General features: G+C 42.9%; 1 protein-coding gene across 1 annotated transcript in view; it reads left to right on the forward strand.

Annotated features, from left to right (window-relative positions):
* The window catches only part of alk (ALK receptor tyrosine kinase), a gene marked incomplete at both ends in the record, with an annotated part of 336,641 nt that overhangs the window by 259,944 nt on the left and 58,896 nt on the right, over positions 1-17,801 (forward strand). The window contains one exon of the mRNA XM_079287138.1: positions 5,990-6,123. Coding sequence (XP_079143264.1) covers positions 5,990-6,123 — 134 coding nt within the window. The remainder of the gene's footprint in view (positions 1-5,989; positions 6,124-17,801) is intronic.

Raw genomic sequence — 17,801 nt, forward strand, 5'->3', positions numbered from 1 at the left:
TTGACCGAAGGCTCAACAGCAACGTAGAGCATTAATTAAACATATAACCTCCCCAATGGCTCCCGTGCATGAAGTTCCTCTCCTCCGGTGAAACGTTGCCGTCCTTGTTTCTGCTGTTCCGTTGTTTCGCTGAAGAAAAAAGCGCTAACTGTCCTCTGACGTCACTCCCTGAGTACGCGCTATATGTTGCCAGGTTTCACTTGTATTACCCAAGTACAATTTACTTTGTTGTGTCAGGTAGTGCATTCAATACAGTAGTTTAGTAGATATTACTTAGTGTGAATGATTACAATGTACTTGTAAAAATGAAGATACATAATTGCAAACAAACACCAAGTAACACATTAAATAAAAGGTGATATTTTAAAGTAAAAGCACTGGAATGATAATTTCTTGTAAAATTTACAAAAATAATCGAGGTAATAATTACAGGGCCAAAAAGTCTTTTTTTTCAGTGTGGGTTTGGTTGCCAATAATTCTGGAGAGAGGTTCCACACGTTCGGCTGTGATCTCTCTTGTGTCAAGAAACCATCAGACAGTTTGTGAATCATGGTGCTGCGGAGGCTGGGGTTAGTGTGTTCCTGCTGCCTTCCTGCTTGCTTGCATATCGTGGTCGAGGTTTTTGAACCTCCTCTGTACCAAGCGCTGCATGTTGTTGAGCAGGGCACTGCTCATTCCACTCCTCCGTGAAAGTTAACCTTCAATGTTTCCATTTCGTAGCAGGTTTTATAACAGCTCACTTTGATACCTGGTGTCTGTAACTTGTTCCGTGTAGGCACAAAAATATATGTGCCTCTGTGGAGATATGTTCAAACAGCCGTCTACTGCAATTACATGTCTTAATTACTGGAAGAGGCAAATTTCTAACCACTGGCGATTACCCAGCCGATCTTGGCTTTTTGTGTGTATGTTTGGAGGGTCTGTGAAATTGACACACTGACATGAATCCCTGGTTGACTTTTTTTCTTTCATCTGGGTTTGTTTACTTGGTCGGGGGTTGCTTTCATCTTCTTTAATTTGCTTCTGGCGTTTTTGAGTCACAGAATAATTAGCTTAGCGCATAAATGCCAGATAGCTGTGTTAAGGTGCGGCTCGTATGAATATACAATGGGTAGCGCTCGAGAGTTCTAGTCCTCAAAATCATGTAAAAGCCTCACGATTACTGTCGACTAAACCACTCCCCCCCCCCCCCCCCCCCCGTTGATAGTGCTCACAAAGTGCCGTTATGAAATTGCTTTGTTGTTCATTGCCTTTGAGGCATAAGTGTGATGGCACCAAACTGTGGTTTTCTTGAGAATGTATGTTGGTTTTTTCTGTAGCGTTTATTTTGTTGGTTTTTTAAAATCAATTTGGGCCAGTGTGGGGGGGGGGATCTTCAATGCTTATTTAATCCACTTTAGCTGAACAAACACTGAATTCTGCTAAAGACTTGTCCCCAGAGCAAGTCAACCCAGTTTACCTCATCTACCCTATCGGTCCAGCTGAATTCTGGTGGAACGGACTTTGCCTTCAACAGACCATTCAAACGTGTGCTGTTTGGTTTGAGGAAGTGGCACTCAGTCAGCCGGGCCACGTCAGGCTGTTGAATGCAATCTGCACTTCTCTTGACATATTGGCTTACGTTTGTTGTGCATTATGCCGTTTGACAGTCAAAATCAATGCGGCTCAAGTAGAGATCCCGATCCAGCAGCAAATCTCCCCCCCCCCCCACATCCCAAGTCCTTAACCCCTGCCGCCTCTATGGAGGCCGAGTCGAATGCAGCATCACTTTTAATGAATTTCATCTTACCAATGAAAAAAACACACTTGGATTGAAAAACAGTCGGCATGATCAAAACCCATGGCAATGGCTCTTGGGGGTAAAAAATGTCATTACCATGTAAAGCAGTTTCCATTTCTATCCTCCCCCCTTCCTTCAGTTTTACTGCAGATACGTTCAACAGGTTACTTGGACTTCTCAGATTGAAAACCTCCATTCCATGCAGCTGAAGATGTGAGGTTAATGGCTCACCATACACTGTGTACTGTGCCATACACATTATAGGCAGAGTGTTCTGTCTCCATGGTGCTGTTTGGTGGAGTGCCATTTGGATGGAACAAGGAGACGTTGTAGATTTTTGACATGACCCATTCCTTCATCTATGTGACCCCGATGTGTCTATTTTATGTTTTGTAATCATTTTTGGCACATTCCCGCAGCCACATCTCAAACTAATAAACTTTTGGCATTTTGAAAATGTGTTTTGATTTTCACTAATTGCTGACAGAAAGTCACATTCTTGTTTGGATACCTCTGTGGTGTCACTTATGGCTGTTGCGGAGCACTGGGATTCATTCAGGGTGAGTCCCACGGGAAATCTGAAATTTAATTGATTTGAACTCCGATGGATTCAAAAGGGATGATGTAATTTTAGATCTACACTTATGAGGACCTTAAATACATTCTGTTCCTCCCTTAACCCCAAACAAAACCGTATTCCTGACTCAATTCTTAATGCCATCCTGAGAATGTGAGGAATAGAAAGCTCGCAAGCAATCAAAATGATGAAATTGTCTTTTTTGAGGACAGAACACGCATAAACACACCCATAAGGTAATGTTAACACTAGTCTGCCTGTCTGGTACGAGCTTCACTCTGACCATGTGTCCACACAGGCCTCACACTGTTAGGGAAAAGGATTTTTTAGAAAAAGATAATACACAACACACTTCTTCATGCATTGTTTGTCCTGATGGATGAGACTCAAAGCTAATGCAAACCAGATCCCACAAGACAAATAAGCCCTAATGTGGTTAGGATACAAGCATCCTACATCCTCACTAACACACACACACACACACACCAAATGAAAATTAAAAGTGCTACATTAGCCAGAGCAGAGCAGTAAGGGAGCATATGAATAGCATTATGAAAAGTGGATCGTCAGTTGGCAGCAAAGATTAGTTGGCTTGAGCTGTTTTGTTTTTGTGAGGGGGAAAAAAACCAAAAAAACATTCCAATCATGAGAGATCATTTCACCAAACAGCAGTCAGAACAAAGGTCAGGTGATTTTAAATAACCAACAGCCCGTTAGGACACAACGAGAATTATTAGCATCCGCATTCGGATTAGTGATGAATATCTAACTCCCGCATGAAGAGTCTTTATCATTCATTTTCATTTTATTTATTTATAGTAAGGAGCCTTGTGCCTTGCATGGTATACCACTAATTAGGTTTAAATGTTTGAGTGATGTGCTCTGGCAGCTCTGCTCTGAGCCGCTGCTCAGTTAATCAGTCCTGTGAGCGCCAGCGCAGACATAGCGTGATGAGACATGAGAATAATTCAGTGGTCCAGGAGACTTGTGTTCAGTTTGACGGTAGATAGAGAGAGAAAGAGAGACCTCAGCTTTACGCTGATCATTTTAGATTGGATGCCATACCCCTCTGTCCATTTCATTATCACAACATTAAGCGTATTCAATGCCAAGCTCGACTTCCTTTGCTTACACTTTGTTTAAAGTCTTTGCCCGAGCCCTGAGGTTTCATATTTAGATATGGAGCCCTTTCTTATATTTATCTAGCTTTAAAGGGTACGTATCGTGTTCATTTTCAGGTTCATATTTGTATTTAGGGTTTCCACTAAAACATGTTTACATGCTTTAATGTAAATAAAAAAACACATTATTTTTCTAAAACGGTCCGTCTGAATGCACCTCTGTCTGAAACACTCCGTTTTAGCACCTGTCTCTTTAAGACCCCCTTTCCGGAAAAAAAAGGCCCAATCGGCCCGTATCGGTCGTCATTTCCGGTCTTCCGCATCAGCGTCACCGCAGTCGGGGAATCTGGGTGTGTCACGACCTGGTGAATGAAAGGCTGTGACATCACAACGTTCTTTTAAAGGCACAGTTTGTGAATACGGGGCCGTATGTGGATTGAGCTTTTATACTTTCACAGTATTTATATAGCACCTAGACCTGCTTCATAATCGAACTTTCTCCATTATGGGACCGTAAAGAATAAATTGCGTTGCAGTGTATTTGCTTGCATCGCATATGCACAAGGAGCCAAGCATTCCTGTGCAATACACAATTCCATCATCACCACGCTCAGTGCTCATTCAGCAGTGAGGCCTTTTCTAAATGTGGGCCCCTCAGCTGAAACCACGGTGAACTGAGGAGAACCATATGCATGTGGCTCAGCAAATCATTTCAAGGTTATCAAAGAGACAGTGGCAGCCCTTATCTGGGGCTTCATTTCCTTTCTATTATGGGATATGGCAGGGGAGCAGCTCCCACTCCGTGCACCCTGGTGCTTTAACATCACTTCCCATCTGGTCAACACCTCCCTCCACTCCGAGCAGAGTCTGGGTGAGAGCAGTGAAAGGAGGGGCGAAGAGAGGAAAGCCAACACAACATTAAACAAAGAGCAAACACATGAGAAGGGTAGCTGCCAGAGGTAGTAATGCAAAGCTCGAGCACAGACGTTGGGGAAATCAGAAAAAGCTCAGAGCCCGTTTGTGTAGTGGGTCCTTGTATGTGTGTGTGCATGTGCGAATTTATGTTTGCTGTACTCTTACTCACACAATTCTACCCAAACAAAGCACAGAATAAATAGGCGGCGCAGACAGTTCGCAGCGGACTTGTCGTACTCGAAAAGCAGAGACCTGCTGAGATCTGTGAGATGAATGGCATCACCTGTCTGTGGTGGTGAAAACCTTTACAAATTAGTGACATTGTTCCAATTTGGTGCTCTTAATAACAGTATTTATCTTCTACGAGATTATAAAATGTTTGCATCTCGGGATTTGGAATGCAAATACGCAGTGGTAGCGACACGATTCACTCAATTGACATCATGTATTGAAGAAGACTTTAAGCTAGAGATAGAGACCATAAACTCATGTTCACAATGTTTACTGCGGTAATAAAATCCCGTGAGAAGTAGAGTCATTTTCTCATAAATATTATTTTTGCAACCAGAGTCATCGTCCCCTGCTGGCCATCAGAGTGCTAGTATTTCTCTGAGCTAATTCTTTTACACATTTTTTTCAACTCATTCTGGTTTTTTTTGTTATTTTCCTGTACAGTATCGGCTCAATATGTTTGGCTATTTTTTATTAGTATTTATTATAGTGTTGTGATGTACTATAAAACATCACCTGAGATGTTGATGTGACATGTCTGTTTAAACTGCACGTTATTGATGAAAACAGTGGTGCAACAGCATGATAGCATGGATGGCAGATCTCAAATGGCCAAACAAAGTTCTGTTACAATGTGCAACAATGCACGAGCTACTGCGGTGGCACTTGCATTCAAGCACACAGTATGTTATTGAGTGTCTCTTTGTGTACTTTAATCATTGTTGCCTCATGTGTACGGCATTCAGAAATGTCATTAGGGAAGTCATTTGTTTGCTTAATGTGGAGTCTGTGTAAAAATGAAGGGATGGGCAAGAGACTGGGGGAGGAGAGAGAGAGAGAGAGTGGGGGAGGAGAGAGAGAAAACAGCACAATTTGCATAATGAAATTAGGGACAGCTAACCTACATGAAGCCAGCCGCTGGTTGAGGGAGGACAGCATTCAGTGCAGGACTGCGGCTCACGAACACACAATAACTTGACCCGAGTGTGTCTCGCGAACCGCACACCTGCTGCAGTAGTGGCTTCGAACTGCAGCCCCACTCCGCACCAGCCAAAAGCTCTCAAGTGAGGCACCACCTCCGCTAGACCCAGGGAGTCTGGGGTGGGCTCAAAGGGTGGGGGGCATGCAACAGACAACGGAAGAAGGTGAACTTCCCCAAATGGAAGGGAATGTGGAAGCCCCCATGATGGCTTCCGCCGAAGCCCTGGACAGTCCCTCCTCTGAGGCTTTGGGCGCTCAGGCGTTGCAGGCCCGGACGGCCCAGGCCACCCTAACCCCCGACCCCCACAGCGCATGCAGCTGTTTCTGTCAGCCGTGGTGTCTGCTCCTCGCACTGATCCTCCTCCTGCTTTCTCTCCTTGGCAGCTGGGCGGTGGTCCACCTCACCCTGGGGACTCGCGGAGGATCGCCCTTCAGGGTCTCAGCCAGCTACGATCAGCGGATTCCGCTGGATGACATGGCCACCATCGAGCCCCACTTCACCACCAACTGCACCATGGGTAAGTTGGCACAGCCGCGTTCAGGAATGACGGTGCTGTTCTGTTTTATTGGTACTTTTATGTGTGAGAACTGTTGATTATGTTGTGGAATGTGTTTTATCAATTTATAAGCCAAAGTTTAGTTTTCATGGACTACTTATTGTCACTTTTGCCATTTCAAAGACTACACGATCAAACAGTTAATCGATGAATCCAGCTCTGATAATATTAGTTCAATGTATTAGGTGATAACTCTTCTTCGTTTTCCAGTTGTTGTTTTTCGGGAGTTTTTTCCTGTCCCATTTTCTGCAAGATGTATGCGGACTAAATCTGTCTCACATGTCTGCCAAGTGGCCGAGTTCCCGGAGCAGCTCAAACACGTCAATTTGAAAATTGCACAGCTACATTCTGTGATGTTTTTAAACTTCATTACACCATGTTGAGCAATGAAATGCTCGACTGCTAGACTGAAATAATATCCCTCTCTGTCAACCTCGAAAGCTCCTGAAATTTGATTAATACGGCTGATTCAATTTCCTCCGAGCTCGATGCCGAAGCACAGCAACCCTCACTTAAACATCTCAAGTGTGCGTTACCGAGGAAATATAGATAACTGACTTAACATAACAAATGTTTGGGAGGCAAAGACGTGTAACAATGTCATACCAAACAGGTGCTGTTTTAACATGCCTGTATGTAGAAACAGGCATGTTTTTCACAGTGAGTGTATCGTCTGAAGCTTCATTTCAGGCTTCTGTAAGAAAAGTTATCCGACTTGTTTACCAGACCATGTTAGAGTCTGCTGAGCTCACATAAAACAGAATTCAAAAGTAAAGGATGACCAAGAGAAGTGCTCCTCCCGTAGCACGCTGAATTAAATCTTAAAATTTGGCAGCAGCACTCAAACGAGATCCCTACATTGATCAAAAGTAGCTTACACAAACCACTGTAACTAGATTTGCAATAGTCAGTGATGGAAGTACACGGATCTTTTATCTACGCAAAAATAGCAAAACCACGGTATATTAATGCTCTGTTACAAGTAGAATTCATGCATTTCAAATATTAAAGTAAAAGTACTTTAACTATTAACATCAACATGTTATAAAGTAGTTAGATGTGACAATCCCACCAACGTTTGCTGCTTACAGCTTCAAAACTGCAAACCGTTGCTTTCAACAGTTTAATATCAATTTGAATGGAATTTTGAGGAGTTTAAAATCAAGGTTAACAATTATTGTAACAATGTTCTTAAAGTACCAAAGCACTTTACGTACTAATTAGTAGTTGTATAAAGTAGCATAACATGGAAGTACTGGAGTAAAGAACCAGGACCTCATGACTGCACAGGCTGCACTGTGATGCAGAGTTACTCGGACATCGTACTGAGCCGTGTTGCGTCTGCATTACTGGGAACACGCTGAATGAATTATTAAATCCCACTTTGACATTGAACAGCAGCCAGCAGTCGCAAACTGAATAAGGATGATAATGATGATATTAGATGATAGAATGATCACTCAAAACTGTCAGTCTATGGCCTTAGATTGGGTCTGATTATTATTCACTTGTTATCTGTGGTTTCCTAGAAACTCTTCTAGTCCTTTGTCACAGCGTGAAGCCACCAGAATGGAAAGTTTGTTTCTCCTCTTTGTAGGTTAGTGACATATAGACGCCCGACAGGACACAGTGGACACCTTGAAATATCTTCATATTATGTGAACAATTGCTCCCCTCTCACAGATTATCATCCTCTGTTGCCTTGATTTCTAGCCAGAGATCTTGGGCGGATCACTATGTCAAAGGACTGGCAGGTGGACCAGCATTGTGCACAACATCTTCAAAGTCCACTCTAGTTCACTGCTTGTTGTGCTACACAAAGGGAAGGATGTGGCCTTTGAGACAGACCTTCAGTTTATAAAGCTGTAGTGACACAAATTCAGCCAAAACAAACCCCAGCACCGGGGGTCTGATCCCGGGGGGAATTTCCCAGACTCCCAACTGGATCAGCAAACTTTCTGTTCCAGCCGTTACACAGGTTAGACCAAGCGCTCCACCAGCCCCCTGTGGCCCCCTGTGGCCCCCTGTGGCTTGATTCTGCGCTGGCTGAATGCTAGTTGCTGGACTGAGTCCAGACTGGATGCTACAGTGACTCACGATCGCCTCTCGAGGTACAAGTGGAATTGCAAGACAGGACCGGCTTGAGCTAGCTGGTTAGTAGGGGTGGGGGAAAAAATCGATACAGCATAGTATCGCGATATTTTGCGTGCCGATATTGTATCGATACATGGACGCCAAGTATCGATCTTTTATTTTATAAACTGTTTAAACTATTCATTTTTCAGTCCACTAGATGGTGCTGAGTTGTTTTCTGGTGAGGTCAGCAAAGGTCCTGGGTCAGCGTGATTGGTGGGAAGTTGGTCAAAACAAAGAGAGACATCTGGCCTCACAACGGGGTTAAATCTGCCAACAGTAGCCGGCTCATGGGGAGAGTGCAGCGCATAACTGTCTCTGCCCTCGACGTCCACGCATCACAAGTTATACTGAGTTATATAACTCTAATATCCTACTTATATCAGTTATAGTTCATATGCTGAGTCCACACGTTTGCATTTAGTTCAGTTGGACGATGTAGTAATACAAACAGTTCAGTTTGTCAGGTTCATGCAACATTTATGACATTGTTGGTCAGTCTGTCTGCTTGACAATCATATTCTGCTGCAATAAAAATGAAGTGAGATGAACAGACTGAAAACTTTATCTTATTAGATAAAACATGTTGACACAGTTTTCCTTTGGGGACATCATTTGAAGTGGAAAAAAGTATTAAATTGCAAAATATGTTATCGCAGAATATCGCAGTATCGTGATAATATCATAGTATCGTGATAATATCGTATCGTGACCTAAGTATCGTGATAATATCGTATCGCGGGACCTCTGGTGATTCCCACCCCTACTGGTTAGCATGCTAATTTTAGTAGATATCTCAGAAATACAACACATAGACATATTTAACACAATATCAACACTGGCCAGTCTCCCGCCAAGGCCTCTCATAGAAGTTTCTTTGAGCCCTGCTGTTGTTTATGCTCGGTCAATATTTGATTGCGGATGAACGAGGAGCAATCGCTCAACAGGAAGGATTTGTTGAGCTGTAATTCTTCCAATTTTCGGTTAGAATGGGCTGCTTGGACTCAGGAAGTCGGGGGGGGGGGGGGGGGGGGGGGGTAGTCTCAGGGAACAATTCATCATTTGATCCAGCTGAGTTCCTTACAGCTGGCCCACACCTGACTCCTCCATTACATTATCTGGATTTGGTTATCAGATATGTTAAAAGTGTGTGTGTGTGTGTGTGTGTGTGTGTGTGTGTGTGTGTGTGTGTGTGTGTGTGTGTGTGTGTGTGTGTACGTGTGTGTGTGTGTGTGTGTGTGTGTGTGTGTGAGAGAGAAAGAGGAAGTGAGTGAAAGAGATGTGGAAAAACTCAGCTCACATGCTCACACATTTCATATTTCCTCCACATAGCTCTCAACCCTGCATATAACTTTAAATCCTGCTGTGACCTGGGCTATTGTAAAACTAAATCCTTAAAGTCCTTCTTGGAGTCTCGTCCCCAAATTGTCTCCAGAATCCTGTTGCAGGAGAAAAGCCTCTGAAATAAGTGCAAAACAAACGAAAAACTAAAAGAAAGTGACTGAAAAACACAAATAATTCAATATCATATGAGTGATTCTCCCGTCTATTTCTGCCGTTAGCATTGCTCATGCAAATCCAGCCGGGGTTGGCCGGTGTCTAATTGTTCTCGGCTCCGGGTTCACTGTGTTCCTCTCTTCCAGACAAAAAAGAACTCTCCTCAGGCACCACCTGGGTCCTCAGCACAACACCCACTAGACACATCCCACTCCCAAACTAAGGCCTAATCCGTCTCGGCACGCTTGCCACATTTCGCGGTGTTCTTAGCCAACCCCCCCCCCCCCACTACTCTCCCATCCTGCACCTGTCACAAACCTGGGCTCGAATTACCGTCCATCCTTACCTTAGCACAGAACATGAGGCCAGAGCGCTCCATTAAGGCCGTCGCACTCAGTCCCTGGAGGAAAAGTAAAACGGTTGTTGTCTGTATTTCTTCCAGGCCCCTGCACTCACCATTGGCTGGTTACTGCTATCACTGACTTGTATTGACAGGACTTTTTTGGGGTGGGTGGACACGAAGTCTGATCCAAACAAAGGTGTGAAATCCAGTTTCAAGTCTGTGGACACTAAATGTTCTGTTTTTTTCTTTGTGGTACGGTTGCGTAACATTTTCCTGCAAATTAGTAAGAAAATCATGAGTCATTCAGAGGATTCTTAAATTAGAGAGAGGGGGAAAACGTACGAATGCTTCATTTCATTTATGGCTTCTTGTCGTGCGTTATTACTTGCTGTTTTTTTTACATCACATTTTTACATTAACAGTCAGAAGTCATGTCCCTGACTTACTTTCAGCTGAATCTAGTTCATCTAAATCCTGAACACAAATCCCGCCCTGATCAGCGCTCCTTGTGATCTTCAATCTGAATTGGAATTTTGACAACGTCCATTGCCTCCCCCTTAGTTGTTTTCTTGAGCAGAAAGGCGGCGATTACTCAAGCCAGTGAAGTGCGAGGAGATAACGTCAATACGGGATAAATAAATGGAGCGGTGTCCGACTTCTTTCTCCATACCCTTCCTCTTTAATTAACTCATCAGTCACACGGCCAACAAGCAATCCAATTTGTTTGCCCCTAAAGTGACTTGTGTGGTTATATGCCTATCTCTGGAGCTTGCCCCCCTCGAGACAGGAAGCTATTGCTGGTATTTCTTTGACGGTTGTTGCCGTCCAGAGAATGTAATTATTCAAGCGCAGCAAACCTGTCAATGACACTCTCAACCCCCCACAGTTCCTCATCCTGGAAGTAAACAGACTCTAGCGTGATGACTGACAAGCTCATTACCAGATTGTGTCAATAGCAGATTTGACTTTGCCTCCGTCGTGGCACTGTGGCAAGGCAGGTCGCATGTGCGTTGATCATGATAACAATGTTTGTCCACTGAAGAGCACATTGGCATTTGCGCTCATGTATCACCCCGCAAAGCTGTCACAATTCATTTTTTCCCCCAAATTGGACACGTAGCTGAGACAAGGCAGCGACGAACCCCGTTGGGAATTTGAACCGGTGACCTTCCCTTCCACGGCCCATTTCCCTAACTGTTACACCATTGCCGCAGCAGGCTCTTAATGGAGCGTTACGCCGAGTCTATACTTTGAGATTAGGTACACAGCAGCACGAGGGAGTCGCCGGGCCCATCAATCACGCACGGCCCTGTGAAGGCGATGAGGGAAATGGGCTTGGAGAGAGCTGGTGGAGTGGGCAGAGTCGGAAATGTTGATGGAGGGGGGGGTTTGTGGAGGGAACAAAAGCAAATCAGTGTCATAGTACTGAGACTCGCCCTTAATTATGCAGAACTTATCACACATAAGCCTTTAATTGAGTTTTCAATTTCGCTTTGACTGCATTAATAATACAAAATCATCCCTGTTGGGTAACAAGAGCAGGCTGAATATATATATCCTTTATATATATATATATATATATATATATATATATATATATATATATATATATATATATATAATATATATATATATATATATATATTTATATATGTATATATATATATATATATATATATATATTTATATATGTATATATATATATTTATATAAATATATATATATATATTTATATATATATATATATATATATTTATATATATATATATATATATATATATATATATATATATATATATACTAGGGGTGTAACGGTTCACAAAACTCACGGTTGGGTTCGGTACGATACAGTGGAGCCACGGTTCGGTATGTTTCGGTACAGTAGAAAACTATAAATGCCAGAGAAATGTACTTGATTTTAAAATATATTTATTCATTACAACTAACATCATGAAGTTATTCTTTGACTTTGAACAATGATGGAACTATACCTCAGTGACCCATCTTCTGGGGTGTCTTCTTAGCAACACATAAGCATAAAAAACTAAAACTGCTCCTTAATGTTATGTAGTATTGTTACTTACATCTTGCAAAAGAGATTTTTAATCTCAATGGGACTACCTGGTTAAATAAAGTTTTTATTTTTTTTAAAAGACGTATTCGGTTCGTCATGCGTACCGAACCGTGAGCCTCGTACCGAACGGTTCAATACAAATACGCGTACCGTTACACCCCTAGTAAATACAAACCTCATACTGTCACAGCAGTGTGAGACCGTGTTTATGAGGTCAAAAGAATGTCAGAAATTTGAGAAGCTTAATAAAAGTTGCGGGATGTCACACGGTGACGCAGTGGCCCCATGAGGATGGGTTGTAGAGCGTAACGTTTCTCCTCCGTCTTGTAAAGACTCATCAGCTCTGCCGCTGCTCATCAATCCCCTGATGTGTGCAAACTTAATAATGTCGAGCAGGTGTGAAAAATCTGGCAAGTGGTGCGTACGTCAGTCCTTGTCGTGCACCCAAGGTGTGATTTCTCCCTCTGGGAAACACACTTCCTGTACACAGATCTTGTGATCTTGGCGCGCAGGATTTACGTCCTGCAGTGTCCATATACTGGATCAGCACTTTTCATGATATTCTTCCTCGTAAAGACTTCAGTAGCAGGATCAAACTTAGAGAGTCAACTTGTGCGCTGCTAATTAATATTAACATTTACTGTTCGAGGCCTCTGGCTCAACACACTAAAACCTTTCATGTTAAAGTTGCACCAGGACACTATCTGCAGCTTTCAGTCCACATGGTGCTGAAACTATTCGTGATTCATGCACGTATTTCTCCTCGTATGTGCACATCAAAGAAAGAGTAGTTTGTAGTTAGTTAGCCAGATGTAAAAAAACACATCATTTGTCTCAGACTCTGACCTATATTCACCCTTTGTCTGAAATGCTCAGTTCTAGCGCCTGTCTTTTTTCCCTCTCGACAAAGCAGAGTCTGCTCTGATTGGTCGGTGTTTCCGGTCTTCCCCATCTGCGCTGTCCCTGTCCTCACAGAGTCCCTGCAGAGTCGGGAACTCGCTGTGTGTTTCAACTTCAAGATTCGCGTCACTTCTAACCGGTGACTGTTGTGACATCACAACCTCACAGTGGCGGCTCATTTAAAGGCACAGTTTGATATAGCACCTCGACATGGGACAATATGGGACCTTTAAGCGCAGCTTAACTGCTTGAGATTTAGTTTCCCAGTGTATTTTTTTGATATATCAGAGAAGATATTGATTAAGAGAGACTTAAATAGAGACCTCTGTTTCACTGCCCACTGCCTTTAAATGACCACGCTACTGGTTAGTGGTGTTAGTAGTGCTGTGGTCGGTACGGATCCCCCCCCCAGGGGCGGACTGGCCATCGGGGATACCGGGGGAATCCCCGGTAGGCCGACGGGGTTTGGGCCGGTCTCTGACATCGCCGGCCCCGACTATATTATATGCTTCACAGAACACGTTCAATTGACTCTAACACCGAAAGTCAATAATCAGTGAAAACTGTATCAACAGTATAGACTGACATTATACTACTCCTCGCGATCTGAGACGCCATAGCACGGCTGGACACGACGGTGCTTTTAAAAACTTTTCTCCATAACCGCGGTCTGCGCCGTGCGCTCGTGCCGGGCGACGGTCGGAGCGGGGCCGCGGAGGTGCGAATGGCCGCTGTAGACCGGCGAAATACAGGGGCGGCTTTACTGTCACGGCGTCCATGAATCGAGAAGGACTTCTTACTGGAACTGAAACGATGTACTGGGATTAAATTCTTTGTCAACAAAGAATTTGGTAAGTGACAAACTGCGTTTGTTTTTTTACATCTGCAGTAACGTTTTTATGAATAATATTTGATGGCTCGTGCTCTTGTGTGGTGGAATGCGTGGATCCGCTGCAGGTCTGCTGGATTGATGTGCTTTGTTGTCATATGAATATATGTGACTGGTTCTTATGACTTTGTGGCTGTCCTTGTGTTAATTACGTTGATTTGACCATGCGTTGTTATTGACGTAGCGTCCCGTCACGGATTCATGTATCTGCAGCTTGCGTCACTCGCTCGGAGACAAGCCGTTTTGAGTGCGAGCTAGCAGCATGGCACCGGTACCAAAACGTAAATCCTTTAAAGGTGGAGCTGAAAAGCTCAGGGAGAAAAAGAAGAGATATCTGGAGGAAGGTGCATCAAAATATTTAAAAATCTCTGACTTATTTGGGAAACCACCGACTGGTGACAGTGTTATGATGGTAAGTTGTGGCATTGACTTGGCCAATGTTAGCTTGCTTTTCACAGATGAGGTAGTGTTCGGCTACAAGCTAGCCTAGCTAACGTTAGCTAGATAAATGATAAATGTCCAAAATTGAGACCGTTATGATCTGGTCAAATAAGCAAGCTGGCGCTGTTCACATCATCGAGATTATTTAATTTAACATGTTAGCCGTAGTTACTTGCTTACAATCGATGAGCAAGCTATCCATGGTGGTAGTTGTAAAGAGGGCAATCTTATCATTTCTAATAATTTATGTCAAATAATGTTTAAGTTAACCAGCTCTCAACAGCACCTGGAGGCTTTTATGTTGATGGCTACTCAGACAGATGTTTTGCAGCTGCTGGACAGTGAGAAAATCATAGACGGTGTTGCAGAAAAGAGTGAGCTGCTGCAAAAACTACTCGTGAAGTAATAATAACACATGAGTATACTGATATTGTTTTTTATTACTATGTGACTATAATGCACCTGGGCTGGCAGAGTTAGTTTAGGTTCTGTTACTTAACTTATTGTTTTGTTATGCACCTTCAACACCCCTACACACACACACACAATCACACACCCAGCATGCAACACTACTGATACCACTGATGTTCACACCCCATCGTATGTTCTGTTCATTTCAATATAGTTCAAACTAATTCTACCCTCTGATTCCAGTTTCTTTATTGTGTGGTCTTTCTCTGCTGACATTCATTCCTTAAGGCTCTGTAGTTATACGTATAACCATCTGATACTAGCCCAAAGTTCAGCATATTCATCGAGCAAACTACTACCTTGGAGTATTATTTTATTCAATGTGTCCATCCAGGCAAATTGGTGGATCCAAATGTTATAAAAAAAAAACATATATGATGTAATTTCTTTGTAATCATCAAAAATAATGTTAAGTGTATGGGTATTTTTCCAAGTAGGCCACTGACATCGATACGTGCGATGCATTGAGTGGGCCGGTCTGACAGTAAACTCCCGGGCCACTTTTTTCCCCCAGTCCGCCCCTGCCCCCCCCCCCCCCCCCCTTACGGTTTAGCACTTATGTGAACCTCGGATTAATGACATAGTTTAACGTTTACCATCACAGTGTGAAATAAAAAAGAACACTTACTTGGATTTTTGGGACGGTTTGAAGCCTTGTAGACCAGCTGCTATAATCAAACAACAATATGGATCATCAATGAGCGGCAATTAGTATCGTCACTAAAAGTTATATTTGCTATATTTGTGCTAATCTGATTTGTGATCCAAGTCGTGACTCTGATCCGTTATACGATCCAAAGCATGCGTTTTATGATCCGTTGAACCACCACTCCTGCTTGCTTAAATGTTCAACATTAGCATTTCAGACATTATTTATAAGAAAAGAATGAGGGTCCACCGTCACCAATTATAATATATACTCGCAACAGGGTGTGCTTCACTGACATTTGAAATCCTCACCGTAGCGGAGGTTAAAAGTGAGGCAATAAAATCCAACGGTGTTCCTATAGACGAAAGAGCGATAAAATGTTGGCTGCACATGAAAAATGTTAACATAATTACAATATAACCTTTAATTAAAGTCAGGGCACAAGCTACCTATCAAATATAAGTGTTCTGTTTTTATTTAAAGCCTGCATTGTGTGAAAGTGTTGGGGTATATGTCTATATATATATTTATATATATATAGTTACTCATTTTAATGAGAAGGCTTGTGAAACTGTGATGCTTACATTTTATAATGACATGTCTAATGAGGGGTTGTGTCAGAGCAGATACAGATCTAGCATGACTTCCACGACACTCAGATGTGGATTTAGCGGTTATGAAACATCCCCGTCTTGAAAAATCAATAATCTTACTGTTTGGAATCAATAAAAATACCAGATAACTGCCTACAATCCATTCACACACACACACACATACTTGTTGATCTGCTTCAACAGGGCCACCACATCCTTAAATCCAGGTCTTTAGACCATATAGGCCATGTTTCTTGCACAGCTCAATATTTCCTGTTTTCATTCAGTCTTTGTTTACGTTTTATGAGCTCCAATATGGATTTCACTATCTGCCTGTGGGCCTGGATTACAACAATGGAACAAAAAAGTCATTTTTGATCACAAAACACTGTTTGTGTCTCAGTTTCATGAGTACAATAAAATAAGTACGTAAAATGAGGCACTTCAGGAGCCTTGGGGGGAAGTCAGAAGCTCGTATACCTGCCATATTAACTTGCAGGTAATTTGATGGATATTTGTCTCTTCTTGTCGTGTTCTTTTGTTTTTTTTGTACTTTCTATTGCTCGGCATCCTCGTCCAAACAGAATGTCCAACGGCGAAAATAGTAGTGGAAAGTTAAAAAGAAAACACACACACAGCTCATCAATTAGCAGAAGACACAAGGCCGCCCTGTCTGGCAGTGCTAAGCTTCATCACGTTCTACCTCTAATCGCTTGCCTCGGTCCTCTCCGCGAGCACCCCCTCAACACAAACTGCCTTTCTGTTGCAGGCACCTTTCCAAGGCAATCTACACAGGCAGTTTCGTTTTAAGATATTGAGCAAGTGTTAAATGGCCCAGGGCACCAAGTAGAGTGTTCCCAGCATACATATGCCAAATGGAACAGATGTCTAAATCAACCCTGACCTGGCAGGGAGGAGGACATTCCTGGATATTATGGACGAAGCACCTTTGAAGAAAAGTCGGTCATTAAGATACAGCAATCCTAAATCTTATTTTAATGCTGCAGAGGGGGTATTTGTGCGCTGGCATGAAATACTTATTCTGGCCATTGAGTCACCTCAAATGACAGGCTTTACTGTGTTGCACGCTGAAGTCTGCAAGAGAGATATAGTTCATGGACTCTGTCGGGAGCTCTAAAGAAGACTCACTAACTATTCTCTGACCTTTACTGACTTCGATCTACGGCTGGTGCGGACTTCAAAAGCGTTAACAGGTTTTATGTCCATAGAAAGTGGCCTTCGGCATATCCCGACATCCCGGCAATCGTTGAGTCAGGGATGTCAACAAACCCATCATTAACAAACCGCTTGTCGGTATTGTAATGGAGGAGTAAAATTCATAGTTATTACTCCGTCTGAGAAGAGTGCTTAGTTGATTTCCGGTTTGAAATGGATCCACTCCTGCCCCCTCTGACTGAGGAACATCAAAGACAAGTTTACACTGAGGAATCAAAGCCCTCCGGTGTGATGCTGATGGGACGAAGCAAAGGCCACAATCTCGCCACGACCGCTCACCACTGCGAGACGTATGCCTCGATGTCAAAGCCGCTCTGTGTGCTTTGTCGATAGCAATGGTTCTTTTTTATAGACAAGTTGGTGTGGTTGCAAAAGAAGCCTCCAAAAAGTGAGAAAAAGCCAGCATGTGATGC

This window comes from Melanostigma gelatinosum (genome assembly GCF_949748355.1).
Source record: "Melanostigma gelatinosum genome assembly, chromosome: 16".
Classification (NCBI taxonomy): domain Eukaryota; kingdom Metazoa; phylum Chordata; class Actinopteri; order Perciformes; family Zoarcidae; genus Melanostigma; species Melanostigma gelatinosum.